Raw genomic sequence first — 22,813 nt, forward strand, 5'->3', positions numbered from 1 at the left:
CCCCATCTGAAGTAAGATGAAAAAGACTAATGATCACTGGTTTATTTAAGTTTATTTGGGTTTGTTGTCATCTTCTCTTTGAAAAAAATATCTTCATGAAGCACCAGTGTGTCATTTGAAATGGTCACCTGGTGCAGTTCATGAAAGACTAAGCAAGAGGATGTTGAAGTAAAGTCCTGCACCATTGAGTCAATTTCCCAGCACTGGACAGAACACCTTGATGAGGTCCTGTACCATTAAACCTGAAGTATTCTTTAAAGCGTCTTTATATCTGTCGTTATCTTGATTTCCGTCAGTGTGCACTTTGTCCCTGAAAGGAGGAGGGGAGTGGCTAAATGTCTCAAACAGGTTTATGGCTGCCTGTGAGCAAGTTTCGAGCCACACGATTTGCATGTCAAAACTGGAATCCACACCCTCCATCTGCAGACTGCTTGTCATGTTGAGACACCGCCCCGTCTTTGTGTTTTCCAGCTGGCAGTTCCTCCGATTATTGAACATAATCCGAACATAAATCTAAGAGGAACATCCTGGGAGCAGTCAAGAGGATTTTTGATGAAGTTCACAATCCAAATGTAAGTCACTGTTGTTGAGCATGTAAGAGTTGTGTGTAGCGTTCAGCAAGAAGCAGCAGAGCAGTACGATTATCAAGCGCCTCGGCTTTCAAATTAATTCCCTGAACAGTGGGAGGTTTGACAGATAATTTGTAAGTAAATATGCGATTTGCACAAGGTGTATAGTAGGTTATGATTAAACACGCTGCAATAACAGCACTGCTCAATGTTTCTTTTGCAGAATATCTATAAAGTTAAGGCACGGCAGAGTTAATGCTGACCTCAAAAGGATCTTTTTCATCTAAAACTTAGTTGAAATGTGTACTTATGATTGTATGATCACAGCAGCAGGGTCTATGAAAGAGCCTATAGCTGAAGTAACAAGAGGAAAGGACGACTGTAATACCGGCAGTGAAATGAACTTGAAAGTAATAGTTAGCACAAACTTTCCCACGTCAGTGTCTTAAGTTGTGCAGCTGCTATGAAATCTGACATTCAACTTGTTGTTCCGCTGTCTTTGACATTCAGATGAATCAGGCATGACAGACAACATTCATCTTTAAAAAGTTTGCAAGATTGCTTTCATCCAGTGAGGTTTTATTTATAATATCAAGTATCATATCATTTCCAGGTGTTTTAAATACTGTAAACGTTGTGAACTTAAATCCTTTTTAAAGTTTAATTAAAGAGTTTTAAAAAGTTTTTTGCTTATTGAACCTGACTTTGTAACTTTTCACTGAGAGATTCATTCGAACACATACAAGCTGGGTTTGTTTCTCTTTCTGGCAAGACATTACTCAAAAGATGGGAACAATGGTTTTACTTTGTCAATAAATTATGGTTTAACTGTCCCAAAAATGTCTTGCAGAATGTGACAGAAAACATGACATTTATTTGAACTTGTTTTATTTTACCCCACCTTAACTTTGAGGCGCACTCATTTACAGGTGCAGCGACAGCATTTCTCCCTTGGGCGTTCAATGCCTTTTAATCCAGACTGTGATTAGTTGTCAGAAACAAAAGTTAATTAAAAAAAAATCCACCGTAATAACAGGCATGTAATGTGTGGTACAATATTGTAAAGAATGTCTTATACATGGAAGTAATTGGGTTTTGAACTGAACATATTAGAAAATATAGGCCACTTGTTCTTGTTCACATCATCCCAATGTAAAGAAACACTGTAACCTTTACAAAAAGGGAAACAGCATCTTGTTTAGCTATACTGAGAAACAAGTAAGGGACTAATCAACTAGCTGATAATAGACAAGTTCTGAAATAACTTGGAATCAATTGGTTTATTTAGATCTTGTGCAGATATATAAACACAAGACACTGGTTCATTAACACAGTATTTATCTGTTCTGTTGTTAAGTTACGTACCATTACATACTTTAAAATCTGGGATTCAGTGTTACTCAGAACTACGAGTGTATTTGCTACATGCCATGAACAACTGAGGCGAGGTTGTGTTTTAACTATTGTGGCTTTAAGTGTTTTCACAGCTTCTCAATATTTCCCCTATGTTTACAACAATATGACCTTTCCATCCAGTTTACTTTGCCTCATTACGCTCAACAGTCTCTCAGCACTTTCCACTGTTGCAATGTTCGTTCTCTGATTCTCCTGCATCACGTCATTGATTTCCATTACCCTTGACAGGTCCCACTGATACCGTCGACAGCGATGGAGTCCCCAGAATCTTCCCGGCTGTCGTCATTGAGGGGAGGGTTGAAATCAGAGGATTTCATTCAACCGCACTATAAGGAGTCCTATCGCCTGGCGATCGATTGCCTGGCCAGCGGCGGCAGAGACACTTACCAGGAGTTCCTCAAGGGAGAACGTATCGGAAGCTTCCTGTCAGAGGAAGAGCTTCTCTTCATCACTGAAAACGCAAAAACACCCCCACCTAAAGACCACGTAGCGGAAATCAATGGTCCACCGGACGACGAGTCATCCTCAGGGACGTACTGGCCTGTCCACTCGGATGTGGACGCCCCAGAGTTGGAGTTGGGTTGGCCAGATGTCATGCAAGAAATACTACAGACAAATATAGATTTGCTCTTTCATCCACCAAGACAAAACAACCCCACCATCAAAGAGGTGATTCGGAAGAAAATTCAAGATGCAAGACAGGTAATCAAAACTACCTGGAACAATATGCTAAGACAGAACCCAAATCAAAAGATTTCATGGTGTTCAGACGGGGCAACCGTATTGCTGCCATAACACTTTCTATGAGGGCAGCAAATTGACTCAGACACTGTTTTTCCGCTGTATTCAGCTTGAACCCTTCTAAAGTATGTCGCAAGCACCTTTTACGTCAGGGAATGTCCACAGACCTTTGTTGCTCTCAATTTCCAGTGTAAGGAGTGTCTGCTGGGGTTGTTGAGGTCTAAATCTGGTTTTGCAACTCACTATCGTAAGTAGAAAGTGTGGGAACCGTGCACAGAAGTATTACATCATGGATTACATTACGTCATATCCATTACACAGTTAACGCTTCAGTTAGTTGTCAAGTTGTGTCTTGATGAATCATAAACTAGTTTTGTAGCTCAAAATCGTGGTTAGTAGACAATTATTATTCTACTGCATCTGTACAGCCTTGTTACTGCTGCACTGCTGCCCTTAATTAAACCAGCTTCCAAAGCAAAAGACTAACTAAGCTAAATCCTTTTCTCTTCTTTAAATGCAATTACAACCAGTGCAGTGAAAAGTAAATGAAATGCAGTGAAACATGGACGCTGCAGCAGTTGGAACGACTCCCTCTGAATAATATTTATAAGTATAAGTGGCATACAGTACATGATTAAGAATGACTAACACTTCTCGTGAGGGACAGAAACCTCCTCCGCAAGAAATTAAACAAGTGAAAGAATTGATTCCAAATAGCTATGACCTAGATAGAATAATGACAAAAAATGTTCCACTAGTGTCAGATATGAATTTGGGATCAATAAACATATTAAATCTCACCTACCGGTACTTCACTTCTCCAAATTGATCTCAGTAACATTTGCTACTTTATGCTTCGTCTGTCTCTGTTTATTATAACAACTCTTCGTCACTGGCATCACTTTAAGGTTTTTATCTTTGTAGCTGTTTGATTCAAATGTTTGATTTATGATTGTAAATGACGACTGTGTGTGTTCTTAAATAGGTCATTCGCAGGCGTCACAAGTGTAAACCGGTTAAATGCACTCTTGTCTCTGGCACTGAACTGATCAGGATTTATTCACTTTGTCCTTGCAGGTCGTTGCCATTGCGATGGACATGTTCACTGATGTCGACATATTCAAAGAAGCTGTTGATGCCTCCATACGAGGAGTCCCGGTCTATGTGATTTTGGATGATTTCCATTTGAAAAGTTTCCTCGCAATGGCTGAAAATCAAAATGTCAAAATTCATCAACTCAGAGTAAGTATATGATTTAAAACATCCATTTGATTTTTTTTAAAGAATTCTAATGAACTTAATTGATTGCTTTAGAGGTGATGTTAGGTATTTTTGACATACTTATTACCTTCTGCTGTAAGATTTAACCATGAAAAATACTTGCTGAAATTTTCCTTTCACTGCTTTGACCACAGAACATGAGGGTGCGCACCGTGAAAGGTCCGGATTACCTCTGTCGATCAGGAGCTACATTTCATGGAGCAATGGAGCAGAAGTTTCTTCTAGTCGACTGCCTCACAGCAATTTATGGCTCATACGGGTAAATAAATGTTCAGTGATTGAGACTACTGAGGCATAAACTAAACATAAAGCAAAGCACCACATTTATTGACACTCTCCACATAATTGCTGTCATCATTTCTTATTGTTGCTTTTTGAAGCGGTTGATTGAACTTCTTGGAAAATGTTAAACCTTTGAAGATAACACTATTTTTGCTTTGCGTATTTAGTGGCTGTGGTTTTAGTTTTTTACTTTGATTCAACACAAATTTATTAAGAGTGTTATACACACATCAGTCAGTTTTCTCCACTTTCGATGAATAAATAATCGTGTTTTTTGTGTTTTCAGCTTCACGTGGTCATTTGAGAAGATTAATCTGAGCATGGTGCAGGTGATCACAGGCCACCTGGTGAAGTCATACGACGAGGAGTTTCGAACACTTTACGCCCGCTCAACTGTGCCAGCTGAGCTCTGCCCTCCGGAAGGTTTGTTCCAAAGCAATGGACCACATGGACAACAGATTTTGCCAAACACTCAGTCTGTTAAAAAAATTGCTCGGAGGGACCAGTTGAGGCATACGCTGGACACAGTCTATCGGAAGACCTGCGAGAGGAAACTAGGAGCGAGAGATCTGGAGGAGAGGCTCTTTGAAGAGGAACCTAACAAGTTTGGGCCCTTTATGAAGAATGGGATCGCCGTTCAAAACCAGATGCCCCAATGTCAGTCCGCAGAGATGATGAACTTCATTAAAAGGCACAGCTATGCTGGGGAGATACAAGACGGATATATGCCGCAGAACATCAGGCCCAGAGGGAGCAACTGGAATATCTCTAGAGAAACAGGAAACGGAACAAACCACTACCCCATGGACAATTACTTACAGGTGGCACAGATACATAGAGGTCAAAACATGCGTCAGTCTTACAGTGGAAATGACAAACAGATTCTTTCCATGCAGCAAAACATGCCAACGCTAGAGAATACATCCAAGTTGTTCATGCGCAAATTGAGGATTGAGTCTTACCTCAAATGCCCTGATGTCCCATTGGGAGACTCTTGTGACTATTTAGACCAGTTTGAACCACAGGACAAAGCTAACTCCTTCATGCAGGGAAGGATGAGGTCTTCCCTTGTTTTCAGGTCCCCCATACCAGAGCAAATGGAGCCAAACCGATACATTAACAACTCCTCCACTTGTGTCAACTCCTTAGCAGTCCCAAACACTCCTTTACACTACTCATCCATGCAGTGGAATCCAAATGCAGTAACTGAAAGTAGGATAAGTAATGACGAGTACATGTTCGATTGGCAAAGTTTGCAGACTTTGGATGACAATCGGAAAAATGCAAACTACGGTCCAGGTATAAACTCTTACCACAATGCATACCCTAGCTTAGGCAGAGCTAAAGGTGGACACATGATCACAAACCCAGACATGATGTCAGACAGTTGGCAAAAAAGGCATAGCGTAGCAGATCCAAGATCAGACACTGAGTACAAGCATGAATCATCAGGTTACATGTATGGAGCTTTCGCAAAAATGCAATTGAACAGAAGCACAGCAGGGATCAATGCACAGAGTGGAGGATACGGGTCAAATCTGAAAGACGATCAGAGATCTGCTTCTCATTATGATGTCAAGAGTGTCAAAGGCACAAAGAGCCACGGTACTCCCATTTGGCAGGAGTCGCCATCCAGGACTGTGTCCGCAGCAGCCCTGGATGTTAATAGCAAGGATCCAACAGCTAAACCCCACAGCACGAGCTCACAGCTTTTCATAAAGAAGAGTTCCAAAACAATAAAATCGTTGCTTAACATACCAGAGAAGAAAGAGGATTCAGCAGGAACCATTGACACACAGAGTCTGCAGTCATGTGGCAGCACAGACACTATAACACAAGAGGATGAGGAGATGATATCATATGGAGGAGGAAAACTTCCCCAAAAGACAACCAACTCTGTCAGGTCCTCCTCGGGGCACCAGAGGAAGCAGACAGAGGGCGTCAATCCAACCTCTTCAAAACCTCAATTCAGAACTGAGGAGCACCAAAATCCACTGCAAGGCTCTCTTCCTAAACCTACCGCACAGAAGAAACCCAGCGTTTCTCACAGAAGCGTGGGGCCCGTCCCTGACTCGGCAAGCTGCAGCAAAGATCGAGGCACGGACACTCGCCTTTACAGCAGATTTGAGCCTTTCTGCTCGTTTGACAAGAAACGCTCTGCACACAACTTTGGAAACTTTCAGGAGAAACCCAAAAGCCTTCCTAAAGGTGTGGCAGCCATTGAACACAACCTCACCCGGGCTGCAAGAGGGCACCATGAAAATAAGCTGGGCAAATTCATGCATCGAGTGGGAAACCTCATACACAAGAACAAGTCGTGAATCTTCACAGGTCACTTATTTGTTTTTAAGCAAACACTGTTTACATTTTCCGCTTTTGTTGCTGTGTGCAGATGTACTGATGCATGTTGTTTGATATGAATACAGACCTTTATATAACAAAATCTTAAACCCTGTCTGTGTGTCCTCGACTGGTGTCGACAACAAATGCTGCAGATGCTTTCAGTGGTAGCTTTGCCAAAGGGTAATAGATAGCTAGAAGCTGGCTATAGCTGGCTATTTTGTTTTGTAACATGTCTTCTTTCAGACTAGTGGAAAGAAAACATTCAAAATACACTCAGGTGCTTATTTTACTACACTTTGTCTATTTATGTCTGTAGATTTCTCCTAAAGTCACCAAATGTTAGCAAATTGAATTTCAGAAAACTTGTAATTCAAAAAGTGCCGGTAATTGTCTTGATGTCAGTACTCAAGTGGGGAAGTTGCATGCTGATATGTATTAGTTACATTTCTTTTTATTCTTCACCTGGTGTGTGTCTTCCTTTAAAGCAAAACGCAATGTGCACTACAAGCCCAATGAAAAACGCAGTACAAATACTCAGAGGCCACTCAGAAGTATGTATTTCATCTTTCATTCTTCACGCACTGTGGCTAAGCACAAAGCAACACGGCCTCCAGAGTAAAACATATGCAAGAAGAAGTATTCATGTCGTGGTTCATAAATATTCATTCTTTACTGTTAGGGACTCAGTATTATGAATGAGTATTCAGCTTTATTTTAAACTCTAACTTTTATAGTGCGTGCCAGCCAGTCCCACGTTGCTTCTCTGGGTTTTGTCTCAGTGATATTTGTGGTGGGAATGTAGTGGATATTTTAAATACAGCAGATCCTCTTCTAGTGCACTTTCTTTTGATATTGCTGATAAAATGGTGATGAAAATGATCCATGATGCTTGTTGTGTCTCTTCCTGTCTGCCATCTACTGACGAATCATGTAAATGAAATCTAGTAGAGTTCAACCTTGAAGCTTTGTCAAATGATGCATTGAAAAATGATAAACATTGAAGTGACTATGAGGAACATTTTCTACAAAATTGGAAGGACAAATAAAAAGAAGAAAAGGAAGCTCTTTGGCTAATCTTAATCGACTGGCCTAGAGCTATTAGACCAATCACAGCATCTTCCTGTGTAGCAGGCTGGAAATCTAATATGTGTTGATTGTTGGACAAAACAACAGAAAATGATCTGCACACTGGAATCAGAGCTCCCTCAAGCTTTTAAAAGCAACGGTTTGACAAAACAAAAGCCTTCCAGGAAATTGATTATTGACAGAACATAAAACAATAGTGGCCTAAACAATTCAAATGAAGACTACCGGCAAAACACATACTCAGGCATTATGTCATAATAAACTGTCACAAACAAATAATGAAAATACTTACGGGAAACATTTAATGACCATGCTCACTGAACATAGTTTACTTAATTTTCCAAGATGGATACCATGGCTAAAGCCGAAAGTAAAAAAAAGTATGTTGATCGTCAGTTATTAACCAATACACATGATAGAACCCAGCCATATGTGAGGCTTTACGGATCCCCCCTTGCGGTTCCACGTGAACCGCGGATAAATGACACAGTTTATCGTAATCACAGTGTGAAATAAAGTTTTACCGACATAGTTATCCGCTAATGTTTGAGTAAAATATGCGATCAGGACATCGGCATTCATGCTTCAGGCTCCGTTTAGTAAATGTGACTATTAAGGTAAATTATAACGTTATCATGATGTGTTCACATGTAATCTCGTGAACTATAACCTGTTTACACAAGCTCTAAGCTGCTGATAATACATCATTAAAATGACTAATGACAAGATTTGTTTTAATCAATATTTTATTTCCTAATCATTTGAATTACGTGCCTTCATGAAAAAAACACGATACATTACCGTAACAAAGTAAAAGTATAACATGTATAGAATCTTTGATGGTTTACAGACTCCACAGTGGTTGAAATGATGTTTGGGATGGTGGCAAAAAAAAGCCGGGAGCCTTGTAGCCTTCTATAATCAAACAACAAAGGGATCTGTATCAGCCAATATGGATCATCAATGATCATCAATTAGTATTAGCGACGCAAGAAAAACATGATCAAGGATCTCTAAAAGTTATATTTGCTCCCTTTTTCTGAACCGTGAGTTTCATGATCCGTTGCACCACTAAACAACATCAGATACACAGGTGCCCTCACTGTCACTTGAATCCTATCCTCTCCTCTCTTCTCCGTTTTAGAGCAAGAAGAGATATATTCGCAATATTCACTGACAGTCTGGAGCTCTGTACAAAATGTGAGACCGAATTGCTTGGATACACCTAAAGCACGTTTTCCACTGCCTGACACTGATCTTGACAATGCTGCTGGCATTCCAGAGAGCCTCGTTGTAATGCAGCTCAATTCACCACTGAGGTGAATAGATGTGATTGCATTGCTGTCACCAAGTAAGAGTGAGGATGGAAGAGAAGCAGCTCCCACTTGCACGGTCTCTCTCTCTGACCACTCTGATTTTTGGAACATGTAGCAGGCGGCTGCTTCTGCACTGGAGAATTTTTCAAAAGGCTTTATAATAGAGTGTCTGTTGATAAGAATACAAAGTTTTAAATAGTCTCACATATTTATATACGAAAAGCAATTTTAGGTGTTAGTGAGCTGTCTATCCTCAAACCATGTTTCTGAGCTCAAATTCCTTTCACTAACATTAATATGTTCCACAAATTTACTCCGTTTCTGAAGTGCTCCTAAAACTTACTGACATTTTGAGTTGTATTACTGAGTCTCCCAAAGTTGATCCAATCTCCACGACATTTGTCTCAAGTTACAGATGAAGCTCCACAGAGTTTTGGGGTATTTACATAATGTTTAAAAAGAAGCTGATAAAATAACCGTAGGTGTGTCACAATCATTTTCTTTAAACAGCATAATAAACATATTCAAAGTTGTGTGATATTGCCGTAAAGACGTGCAGGCATCTCAGACAGTGACTCATGGCTGAACTAATGGCCATGGTGTATTTACCATCTGGATACCTCTACGTTTGGCTCATGCTTTTGCATTACACTCCATACACTCAATAAATTGAGTGTCATGTGTTCACTTAATATAATATGATTCAGGATTTAGAGTCTTAAAGCATTATTCCAACTGAAGAAGAATATTGATGCTTATTTGTGATCATCTTTCAATACTGGACTTCATCTGCTCAGCAACGAGGAGCCCCAGAGGAAAAGCACTTGACTTTCAACTCAGTGCTGAGTCATTTCTGTCGTCTCATCCCAGTTGTGCTACTTAATAAGCGGGGTCGTATTGATCAACGGCAAGCACAGGAAGAGTAGTAGATGGTGTAATAACTTTCATGTGACGAGCTTCAATCACAGATAACCATCGGTGAGCAACAACAAACACAACAGCACAGCAGGAAATACATTAGCTGGGCTTTGGGAAGGTTAAACTAATTCAACAGGCAGATATATGTGGACAATGGGGACAGCGTCCTGATGATATTCATACCAAACTTTAAATTTAAAATGATAACTATAAAAGTATAAAAGAGGTTTAACCTGGAGTGCTCAAAGACAACGGCAGTGGTGCATAGAGTAGTAAGGCTTTTCTTTAAACTACCTCTATTTGACCAGTTTGACACAAACACAAAGAATGACAAACAATGAGAGATTTGGTGTCATGCCAGACATCAAGAACAACAATAGACTGAATGTTGACAGCATAATATATGAAAACAACGCAGTCCTGTCCTGTCAGCTGTTCAAATGAAGATGAAAACCAAAATGAAAAAAAAATCAATAGAAACTAAAGATTGGGTCTGGTCTTCTATATTTTAAAAAAACCCTGTGGTGTCATGGCAACCACGTATGGTAAATACGTGAAATATGAGGCTTTAAATTGAGTTGTCATTGTCAGATGAGCCCGGTCATTTAGCATGTCACTCAAACAATAATGTAGAATCCATCACTGTTATAAAAATCGGAGATTCACAGCTGTTTGCAATTATGAATGCAAATCTTCATGTGTTTAGTTGCAGCACAATCTGCATTCATCCTGTCTGCAGTCCTGCTTGGAGCTCCCACTGACGTGTGTCTGCGTTGTCTTTGACATCTTTGTTGAGTCATGTTTCTTTGCTTGTGCTCTGTCTTATGCCTCGAACAAATCTGAGTCAATGTAACAGCTTACAACAGTTCAACATTTTGGGAACTACAATTATTTATTGATGAGAGCTAGACAAGAAGATTGATAGTAATCTCATAAAACAAGACCAAGCTCAAACATTGAGAAGTCCTAATCATTTTAGCTTGCATGGAAATTTTTTGTGAAATAAAGAAAAGTCTGTGAAGAGAACACCTGCAGAATTAGTCGAGTACAGTTGAGGGAGTTGAATGCAGTCTGGAAGTGTGGACAGGTACAACCAACCCGTTTTAATTCCCATCTCATCAAATACTGCCGCTTGGTCAATGCTCCTCAACATCAGAGATAGACACACAGAGGAACCCTTTAGTGGAAGGTAAGAGAACCTGACTTTGTATAAAGTGTGTAAGTTGTATCAATTTGCTGAAAAATGACATATGAATCACGTTGCCTTCTGCAATTTTAAAACCAAAAAAGGGAATTTTGCATTACCAAAGACCTGTCGCCGGAAATGTCCACCACAATACTACAATAATATCAAATAAATGATTCACGTTAAGTCTCTTCAAATGAACACATTGGGAACATGTTTGGGAGCTCAACTATTGGGGCTGTGTGGTACATCAGACAAAAACAGTTGTAAACCACCGCTCCAGTATCACAGAGCAACAAGAGATGTGCTGTTTTGTCTTGTTTTTCTCACAGCCGGAGTCCACCTCTTTTATCATCTGAGGCCTCTTTTCTCGCTGAACCGATACTGTCATCAATTACATCAGTCTTTGCTCAAAATTCAACAAACCTGGACAGATCACTTTTTCACAACAACACCCTGCATACAGTGGGGTGTTGTGTGCAGATTCATGATACCTGTTATTCTGCATTTGCTGCAGAATTATTCCTCAGCTTGTGACAGTGAAGGCATGCACCAAAGAGGTGGGAATAATGACTTAATGACATAAAAAAAAAACTGTTAAAAATAATAATAAATAAAATAAATATCTATGTTGTAATGAAATTCAGTCATTGCATGACAGCCGGTCAATTGCACAACATTCCACACTTGGAGGCAATTTAGCCAATTTATTTGAATAAATTGCACTGCTGTGTCGACAGCTCAAGCAATTTGATCATGCAGGTTAGAAGGTTGTGTGAGATAGACCCAAGTCGTCCAAATATCTGTGGACTGAATTCAAAATAGAGAAAGCTGCAGCTCATTATCCTGTCAAGTTGGCTTTCATTTACCTCGTCAATGATAAAGGCAAATGGAATTACCCAGACGTTGAAATCTGAACAAAAAATCTCCAGGGAGAGCGTTGGATATAGGAGATATAAAAGCATTACATCATGCACCATATAGTGAGCAGCCATATACCCTGTGGGGATATTTAAATGTTCTTATAAGAAAATAATTAATATCGGGAAAAAGAGTTTCCACTGTTATCTGCTCTACTCAGGCTTCTCCCAATCCAATGTGTTTTTCCCATTTCTTGGAGAGTGGGTCACTGAAGTGGCTCATAGCTCCTTGCCTCCTACAATCCGCTGTGTTGGTGTATGACCCTGTGGTCGCGCACGGAGACAGAGGAGAAATCAGCGTCACGCTGACGAGGTCCGTGGATGCGCTTCATTACTATCGCACTACAGTGTTGCGTCTTTATCGGCGGTCTGCGGTCACTGCAGACAGTCGTCAAACAGCGGGAGTACAGCAGACACACAAACAGCTCGGAGGATGTCCGGGGTATCCGGGAATGTGGATTGCGAGGAGTGTTTATCTTCGGCACATGTGGCCAACAGCACGGAGTTACCGCCGCACTCCGTTGTGGATGATGACGATGAACTTCTGAGATACATCTGGAGAGAGTACTTACACCCCAAGCAGTATGAATGGGTTCTCATTGTGGCTTACATTATTGTCTTCTTTGTCTCACTCATTGGAAACTCGTTGGGTGAGTTGTAGCTTTTTCTATTGTCATTTATGCATAAACAGTCCTGCACAATTTCCAACAGAAGTACACTTTGGACAACATTTTGAGAATGTGCACGAGCACAATGCTACAGGGAAAAGAGAGCGTAATGCCACATTGATGAAAACTATAAAGTAGTCCAGTTTTTCTTTTGATGTTCGCTTGAACATCAATGGTGCTGGAGAATGATGGAGGATCCATTGGAGCGCGTCTCTCGGCGCATCTTGAAACGCTCGGAATTGCACAAGCACAGATGTGTTTGAAGATACGGATTGTGCAAATTTTATGTGACTTTTTTCACACTGTGAAGGGGCATACATTGCTCTTAGTGCAAGACATGCGTGGAAAGATTTGTGCAGACAGATTGACATCGTAATTCACATATGTCTCAATTTAATCTAATCTGTTCCAAATCATGTGTTCTTATTGGACAGTTTTTTTACCGGTTATAGTTGTCTGATGTATTTGAGAAAGCCACTGACTCACACTCAGAATATAAAAAAAAAATGCTGTAAGGGAGTGAGGGAGTCCACAGGTGGTGCACTCAAATGATTATTACAACCTGCTCAAGTCAATCCATCTCAATCTCAACACCTCACGGCTTTTTGTGCAAATATCTGTTGTTCACCTGACTGCATCCTTCCTCTTTTATCATCTGAAGCAGTTTTTCGTCACTGGAACAATTTTCTTGATCAGTAAAACCTTTTGTCATAATTGCTGTTTCAGCAAACATGCAGACTAAATTCATATCTGTAAAGAACAAGATGTGAAATAAACAATGCATGTAAGAAATACAGCGTAGTTTAAGTCAGTCAGTGTTTGGTTATCGTAGTATTTTGTCAATATTCTGCCAATATCACATTTTCCCTCAATCTAGTTCAATCACTTTTTTAAAAAGGAAAACATCATTCATAGATTCTACTGATGTTTGGAAAACAAAAGTAAAATTGATTTACATATTTAAAGACTTCCTTTCATAAACTGCTCGAAAGGAGTCGTGCAAAAAAAAAGGTGATATTTTATCGGGAACACCTGTTCAATCAGCAGTATTGCCATTTCTAGTAACAAGACATAAATGCTGCAGACAACTCGGAGCAATAATCCATCACATGCCACACACACAGCTCAGTCCAGCAAGGCTTTCCCACTACGGACAGATAAATGACAAATATCATATGCCTGCACGGGTTGAGATTGCAGTAATCAAACAGTAATATTGACCACAACAACAAATATAGCACATGTGATATATATAGTGATCACATGTGCTCTTTATAATACCATTATCATTGATATGAAACCATTTTAATTCACAAAAATGACCCATGTTGCAGTTATGGAATATGAATGCATTGAAATTGAATGTTGATTATATTTCGATGTAATACATGTAATTGCAAGCACTCTGAAGCATTTGAGCTTCAGGGTTGCAGTCAATGAGGTGTTTAATCATCGACTTCTTGAAGGCATGAACACTGACTGATGTAATGTCTCCGAAGACAGCAGTGGGAATGCTTTTCCATGTTACAGCAGAGTGTAGAAAGTTCCTGTCAAGGCTTTTGGTATAAGCCAAATAGTGTTCGGGTCATGAGCTGAGGGTAGCGGTGCTGTAAGGTCTACTGCACAGTTGGGAGTCAATAGATATTTAGTTTGTCCCTGTGGGGAAATTGGTTGGAGTGTAATTATTGATAAGACCAATTGTTGCAACTGTTCTGCGATGGCTCAGCTTGGTGATGGCATAATCCTCAAGGGCAGAGGTCACTAGTAGGCGGGCCACGGTCCGGACACAGACGCCTTTTGGTGCAAACGTGCCCACTGAAATCCAAAATGAAGACAGAAAATAAACTAAGAGCCCAATATGATCGATCCATTTGAATCCTAACACATTAACAATGTTAGAGAAGAGAGGAATAGGGCTAAAACAAGTGGTTGCAGTAATGAAGGATAAATTCCTGACACACAATTTTCTCTTTTTAGAAAATGAGAATAGTTTGGATATCTGAATTTAAAGCTGCAAGGCAACGACATTCAGTTCATTTCATTTTTGTAAAATGAAGTACTTTATTTCCAGATGAACATTTTCAAAAGCAAAGGAAAGTCTCTAACTGGACCTCACTGAATTAATTGAATCCACTTTGTGTGATATTCAACAGATGTTTAATGTGGTATGACCCATTTAGATGAGGAAAAGAGATACGGTTGACATTTGACTGGACACTAGATCATATACCGTTTAATAATGAAGAAAAAAAAAGTATGCCAATAATGTTAGGCTATATAGTGACCGAATAATGTTGCTACATTAGAATACTGGGATATTACCTTCTCATTCTAAACGATTACTAACTCTGAAACATATTTCTAGAACTAAGCAGCATACTACAATATCAATGGATTTACAAATAATTGTTACTCAGTGAAATTTACTGTACAAGCTACCCGGTCATGTTACAGAGAGTCATTCGATTTAATGTGACCATCAAAAACACTGCCTTAATGTCAGTAGCACTGTAGTGTGCCGAAAATATCTTTCTTAATTGGGCATTATCCTCAAATTGACCCAAATTAACTGTTAAATAGTTGTGTGCCTGATTATCCAAAACCTTGTGAGGTGCATCAAGCCAGCTAGAAACAGCCAGCAAAACATTTTGTCACAAACAGTCTAATGAACACATGTTTCACATGGCTTGTAGTTTCTGGATCTGGATGAAAGAGGTCATGTAACATGGCACTACACCACTGCCTGCATTCAGAACAGCACGCAACATACCTGCCAACCACACACACACAACACATCCCAGACACAAAAACACAAACAAACAAACATAGATCATCATCCTCCTACTAGATACCAATGCAGATTGTGAACCTACAAAAACCTCCCTCCTACACACATCCACTTTTCGGCCCACACATTTTATATGCCAAATATTGTCCCCCACATGAATTACATACAACATGGCGGCCAACCATACATACAGTCGCACGCAGTGACAAACTAAAATATTCTGGACTTTCTTCCTTCACTGAGTCACTTGGATCCCACGGTTGCAAAACCTCTTCGTATGATTTCGGCATATTCCTCTCCAATAAAATCCATAACAGGGTTCCGAACAGAGAAGAGCCCATCTATGTCTCCATGGAGAACATGTGTGAGCCTTTCCAGTGGGATTAATTGAAGAACATTATTGAGCCAACTTGAAACAGATGGTTTTGCATCATCTAGCCAGTGCTGTAAGATTGATAACCGTGCACAGTACCATAGAAGACTGAGGGTTCTTTTATATCTGTTTAATACAGGTTAGGCAGTGTCTAGGCCTAGAATGCATTGAAGAGGATTGAGCTCAATAGGACACTGTTATGGAGGATATTTGGTTACCAATTTCAACCCACAATTTATGAATTACCGGGCAGAGCCACATTAAGTGCACGTATGTGCCTACATGCTGCTTGCACCACTCCGGAGCAGTCGTTCTGTGAGTGCATATATTGCTTAAAGAGAACAGTTTATGGTAAATGTAGCTTATTCTTTTGTTCTTCAGCTGACAGACCTGGTCAATGATTGTGTCTATCTGCTCTGGTCCATGACCTTCCTTATATTGGGCTATAGAGTTTAAGAAACTGCGTATTTGTAAAAATCGGATGAAGTGAGTCTTGGGTAGCCCGTACTCTTCCTGAAGTTGATTGAACGACTTCACTGTCCCACCTTTTATAGAGATCATTTATCACCTTAATCCCATATGTGTTCCATTCTTTAAAACCAGGGTCCATGCAAGAAGGAGCAAAATTGGGGATGTAAGTGTAATGCCACACTTACAAATCAATATTTAAATGTCTGTAAATATTTCTGATTGATTGATATTTTGCCCACAGAAACAAATATGTAAACAGGACTATCATGAATTTATAATTCAAAGTCTGTGATTGACAGCATGCCTTCAAGTCGGTGGTGATAAACAGTAAAATACCCTGAACCCTGTGATAATATTTGTCTTTATAGAGTCCTTAGGCGGTCTTTAATTGTGCATCATTTTCAGTTTGTTTTGCAGTGTGGAAAAACCGCCACATGCGCACCGTGACCAACTACTTCATCGTGAATCTCTCCTTTGCCGATGTCTTGGTCACCATCATCTGCCTGCCTGCGAGTCTTGTGGTAGACATCACAGAGACGTGGTTCTTTGGAGACACTCTTTGCAAAGTTGTGCCTTATCTGCAGGTAAGAGATCAACGTTGACAACTGCTCACAGTCCTCAAACCAGATCTAAACCACTTTACTCATAAAACATGTTTATGAATATGTGTGTCATGAAGTGGTGCACGGTTTAGACAACGTTGCAAAGCAAACCAATTCATCAAATAAACTGCTTTGAAGGCTGTGCTTGGCTTCTACCTGGAACGTTTTTTCACACACATCCAACCCAGTCGACAGAAACATTGTTTGCAGTTTCAGCAAACCACGTTTACGTCGAAATGCAAGCCAAGGCAATTAACAATTCCTTACAACAGCATCCACACAGCACATTTGTCTCTCTCTCAAACCTGACACACTTGGCCCACTTACACACACACACACAAACTCAACACACGCACACTTGTGTGTCACCTGGTCTATCAGTCACAGCAAACATGCTAGAGATGAATAAATACTCTTTGTTACCTTAAACAAGTGATGAACTTTGCTTTCGCTTTGTAACAAGGCTACGTCACAAGCGGTCTCCTGGGTGAAAGTCCTGTGTTTGTTTGAGCCACCACCACTCCCACCTGCTCTTCGTGGATTTTCTTGTTTTTTATACTTGTTATTATACCGCGTAACTCTCAATAACGGCTGCTCGATATACTATGTCCCTTGCCCTGCGTGTCGCTTGTTGTAACGGGCCACTTTCTCTGAGCGAATGCAAAAACGTTGACATTCATGGTTTGCGGGAAACGCACAATGCCAACATTGGGGCTGCACACATTACACCACATTACACCTCGTGGCACTGAATTAATGGCCTATTTGAAGTCCGTCTTGGTCACATTTACTCTGTTTCATGTCGGGCACTTACTGCACTGTCAGTGCTGCTGCTCTTGGAAGTTCTCATCTCATGCTGCTTTTATAAACTCCCACCAGGGATTCATTTCCGTTCACACTGCATTTCATCGCTGCAGAACTGTGTTGCCTCAGGGGGGATCATGCCATGACTGATTCCTGAGTGAAATTACAAAACAGGAAACTGAATGTTGATATACAAATTCTGAAAATGCAGCTACAAAGATTTGTAGATGCACTTAATTTAATATTGTAGTAAATAAGAGGGATTGGCTGCAAACAGCACAAGAACAATCTATTGTTATTTTGTCTTTCATGAACTTGCTGTCTACACAGGAGGTGTGGGTGTGCTGCGTTGTGGGAATGGATATCTGCTTCTTGGATCACACTGCCTACATTTTCTCAAATATCTGACCAGTTTTTATAATATAGTGTACAGCATGACGGACTGACAGAGCTTGAATATTGACTATTTAATCTGATATCTGTGGTGAAATGTGGACATGCATTCCCTATATATATATATATATATATATATATATATATATATATATATATATATATATATATATATATATATATATATATATATTAAACAATTATGTGAGGATTTGTCTATAAATGAAGGAAATTAGTCAGGAAAGATGATTTCGTTCACCGCAGGCGTCCTTAGGCTTAACATTTCAAAGTGGTGGAGCTGAGCGTTTATTTCCCGCAGGACATGAGCACACAGTTTATCTCCCATATCAAATTGGGGACACTGCTGTGAAGCAATTTGACTCACTGAAATTCCTGGAAACAACCATTCGCAACACGCTGAAATGGGATGAGAGCATCTCTAAAATAAGAACTTTCCATGCGTGAACATGTCACTTCTAAGGGTCATTTGTTCAATTTCACAAATCTATAATTGACATTTTGCTTCATCCATACCAACACTGCCTTCCCCGAAGTCTCCTTGATAGCGAGGCAGATGTGTAATTCAGATAGTGGTGACAAGGAAGGAGACAAAGATGATCGTCTGTGAGCCCCACCCCCCCTAACCAGTTCAATCCCGTATCGGTAAAGCAAGTGCAGCCATTGTAGTTGGTGAATACGATCAGTTGCTATTCGGATCTGCCTCGGAAAGGTCATTGTGGTGTTTTTATTTAGTGTGGTGAATTTTTAACCTGATGCCACCAATGAAGGCAAGCTTGAATATGTTGTATTGCAAAAATTGATGAAGGATGTTTTGTCATTGAGGCTTTTTAAATGCTGTTGTCAGTTGGAACTCTAGCAGACAACATGTGTGACGATTAAAAGCCTGGAAAGTAGGCATTTTTAGATCTGCTTCACCTTTACCACGGACATCAAATTGATTTCATCGTCTGACAAACAATACTTAATGCTTTGGTTTCTCTCTGTTCATATCTGAATACCATGTTCTGCTGCAACTGTCTTAGAAAAGGAGCTGAAAGCAAATCTCCAGCAACTACAAATTTTGAAATAATCTTTCTCACTTGCATTTACTGCTAATGTGTCACAGTTGCCAACCATGAATAAAAATAAGAATTTGTCTTTCTCTGAAAGTAGGGAAAATAATGGGTTCCGTCTCTCTCTAACTGGTGTGTGATTTATTTTATCTTCTCCAGACCATCTCTGTTTCTGTATCAGTCCTAACACTGAGTTGTATTGCCCAAGACCGTTGGTACGCTATCTGCCACCCGCTGATGTTCAAGAGCACAGCCAAGAGGGCTCGCACGAGCATTGTGGTCATCTGGGTTGTGTCGTGCATCACCATGATCCCTCAGGCTGTTGTGATGGAGTGCAGCAGTCTTGTGCCAGAACTAACAAACAAGACCAGCCTGTTCACAGTGTGTGATGAACATTGGGGAGGTCAGTGTTCACACATTTACAAAGCTTAAATAAACTGAGACCGAAACCGAATGTTTTAACTTGAACTTTTTTTCGAGGGTTCTCAACCTTTTGTGATTTAAGTCTCGGTCACTATCAAGACAGGTTTCAATCAAATGTTTTTGTTTCCTTTCTTTCAACAGCTGAGATCTACCCAAAGGTGTATCACACCTGTTTCTTCATCGTCACATACTTTGCGCCCTTATGTCTCATGGTCCTTGCATATATCCAGATATGTCACAAGCTGTGGTGTCAACAGGTATTCCAGCGCTGCATATCTTATCCAACAGCTCTTACAAAGTCAAGTTTTCAACGACTGATGTAAGCATCCATTTAATCAACAGATTCCTGGAAGTACGTCAGTGTTGCAGAGGAAGTGGCGGTCCATCCAGTGCTCGGCTCCGGCTTCGGGACAGCCCGCGAGGGTCCGAACCAGCACAGTTTGTGCTGAGATCAAACAGGTCCGAGCCCGACGCAAGACTGCTCGCATGCTGATGGTGGTGCTCTTTGTTTTCGCCCTGTGCTACCTGCCAATCAGCGTGCTCAACGTCATGAAAAGGTAAAAATATCTCGAGCTCTGCTGCTTCAAGGATCAAAAGCTATTCAAATGAAGACACAGGGCTCACACTTTGCATTTATTTTCTTTTGCATTAGAAGTTCACCTTTGCAGTTTAATAATGACTGATACAGTATATTTAGTACTGCATTGCTGCTTTTTTTTTTTTTTTAGCAATGCTGAATTATAGCATAGCATTAAAAGAATGCAGAATTGATGTTAAACTGATAGATGTTACACTTTACCTGCAGAGTCTTTGGGACTTTCAAGAAAACAGATGACAGAGAAACAGTGTATGCATGGTTCACCTTCTCACATTGGCTCATATATGCCAACAGCGCAGCAAATCCCATCATCTACAATTTCCTCAGTGGTAAGTTTGTAACCTGCCTCATCACTCGAACCAGTTGTGTGGGCTCATTACCGCCCTCTAGTGGACAGTTTGGCCACAACGATACAGTTCACTGGCTTGAACTCCACACCTGATAATATATTGTGCATCTACAAATATGAACTCACATTGATTCACAATGTTTAGATGTGTATGGCCGTGATAATAACGTATGCATCTCAACTGCTAGTTCGTAATGTCTGAAAAGGCTGTTTTTGATGCAAGGCATATAAAAGGTTGATTATTAATATTATTTTTAATTATATTCATTGAAATATGACCCCTTACAGTCGTTTATTCTCAGGAAAGAACGTGTCAAAACAAAACAAAACAACAAAACAACTCTATAAAAAAAAAAAAGATATATATATAGAGATATAGATAGATAGATAGATAGATAGATAGATAGATAGATAGATAGATAGATAGATAGATAGATAGATAGATAGATAGATAGATAGATCCCAAACATCTAAGAAAAGAAAAGGTTTCAGGGCAAATTTCGTCTTTTTGTTTTTCACCAGGGAAGTTCCGTGGGGAGTTCAAAGCAGCCTTTTCTTGCCACGGTCAAAATCAAACTCAGAGAACGAGGCCCAGAGCGAGCACCGACAGTCGGAAGTCAGTGTCAACTCAAGTCACCATGGACAATGTGTCACGCATATCGGATCAGGTAGTGTAGTCTTACAATCCAGGTGGGGAATTCTGCTTACGCATTCATCATTGAGGTGTTTAAGCAAACATTTGAATGGAAAAAAGTGTCTCAAAATGATAGTTTTATGTCTGGTTTTACAACACTTAATGAAATTAGAAGCTTTAGAGAACCAACCAGCCACTGTTTTATGACGACCTTCTTACCTCTTAAAGGATCCTAAACATAGTAGGACATGTCATTCACAGAAACTCTATTTATTATCACCAGTTGAATGGTCGTATTTGATAACTCATGCGTATATATTTTAGGTTAAGTGAAATATTTTGATCACACATGGATATTTTTACTGTACTGTACATTTAATATGTTGACTGTATGACTTTAAGAAGCCAGAATCTGTAATTTTGAGTGTTTATTCACATTTAATAATTTAGTAGTTTACTGTTTTTATTTTTTTTACAACAACAGAAGATTAGGTTCTACAGAGAATACTTTTTTTAACTAATCAGATTCTAAGACTGTCTACCTCATTAGCAGACGTCCATCTTCAGTCTGTCAGTCATTCTTCAGTGTAAATGCCTTGTGCACAAACGGTATGGAAATGATGTCCGGTGAAACTGTTTCTTTCACTCGACAGTGTCGACACACACACTCATTTGTTTTGAACATCAGAAAAGTGGACATTGTGATATGCTCCATTGTAGCTGCAAACTTTCCCACTATGAACAGTGCCAAAGCAAAAAGCATTTTCAAAAGTCTTCTTTGAAATGCACAGAAATGCTTCTGTCAGTCGCCTCTGCTGACGGCTTCAGAGCCCAGGAAACACTGTCCTGTCGGAAAAAACAGTGGCTGTCATGACAACTAAGTATTTTTACACTATTACTAAACTACATTTCTTTATTCAAGAAAAGTTCTAAAAAGTGTTTCTAAGATATGTTTAGATATGTACATTGACAAACGTTCTGGCCAATAATCAAGCTGTGCATTACAGCTTGGCTGAGGCATCTAAACTCATCAATAAGTATGATTAATTACATTTTAATTTTGGTGCATTTACAAAATATATTTAATCACTGAGATTTTTGATGAATAATCATCATTAATGTGGATATAATGACAAAGTGGGTAAAGGCATAGGGGAAAAAAGCGATATAGTCCCGTGTAGTCCTGAGATGATATCTAGTCTCATATCACGATATGAATATAATATCAATGCACATGGGACAGCTTTAGAATTATGGTCTTAATCAACAACCACACTCTTTTCAGATGGAGGTCCCTGAACCGCCTGAATGGCACAAACAAAAACACTGACAGGAAACACAAACAGGAAACCGATGCTCAAGCGGCCGGCTTGATTTTTGTTCAGTCAATTTTGGGTTAAACTAAAGTTGCTGTCGCTACCAGTTGACTAGTTAGTTGTGGTTGCTGATTCTTGAAACTGTTATTGGTAAAAAAAAAAAAATCTTTTATTTTGATTTGTGTATTAATGATTTCAAAATGTAATTCCACAGTAACATCATTCAGAGTAACTTCTATTTATATATATTGAAACAACATGCT

At 39.7% G+C, this 22,813-nt stretch overlaps 2 protein-coding genes across 2 annotated transcripts; both read left to right on the plus strand.

Moving 5' to 3' along the window:
- The first annotated feature begins 449 nt into the window (after positions 1 to 449).
- Positions 450 to 7,464, plus strand: fam83b (family with sequence similarity 83 member B). The gene is made up of 5 exons (XM_079279762.1): positions 450 to 572; positions 2,214 to 2,687; positions 3,804 to 3,968; positions 4,142 to 4,266; positions 4,576 to 7,464. Exons 2-5 carry the CDS (start codon positions 2,238 to 2,240, stop codon positions 6,608 to 6,610), a joined length of 2,775 nt encoding a protein of 924 aa, XP_079135888.1. The 5' UTR covers positions 450 to 572; positions 2,214 to 2,237; the 3' UTR covers positions 6,611 to 7,464.
- Positions 7,465 to 12,491: 5,027 nt separating this feature from the next.
- hcrtr2 (hypocretin (orexin) receptor 2) lies at positions 12,492 to 21,277 on the plus strand (the record flags this gene model as incomplete). Its single annotated transcript, XM_079280505.1, has 7 exons — positions 12,492 to 12,708; positions 16,764 to 16,942; positions 19,390 to 19,633; positions 19,795 to 19,910; positions 19,996 to 20,210; positions 20,459 to 20,580; positions 21,123 to 21,277. The coding sequence occupies 7 exons, from the start codon at positions 12,492 to 12,494 to the stop codon at positions 21,275 to 21,277; spliced, it is 1,248 nt and encodes a 415-aa protein (XP_079136631.1).
- Between the last annotated feature and the right edge of the window lie 1,536 nt (positions 21,278 to 22,813).

Source organism: Melanostigma gelatinosum (assembly GCF_949748355.1).
Source record: "Melanostigma gelatinosum genome assembly, chromosome: 12".
NCBI classification, from domain to species: Eukaryota; Metazoa; Chordata; class Actinopteri; order Perciformes; family Zoarcidae; genus Melanostigma; species Melanostigma gelatinosum.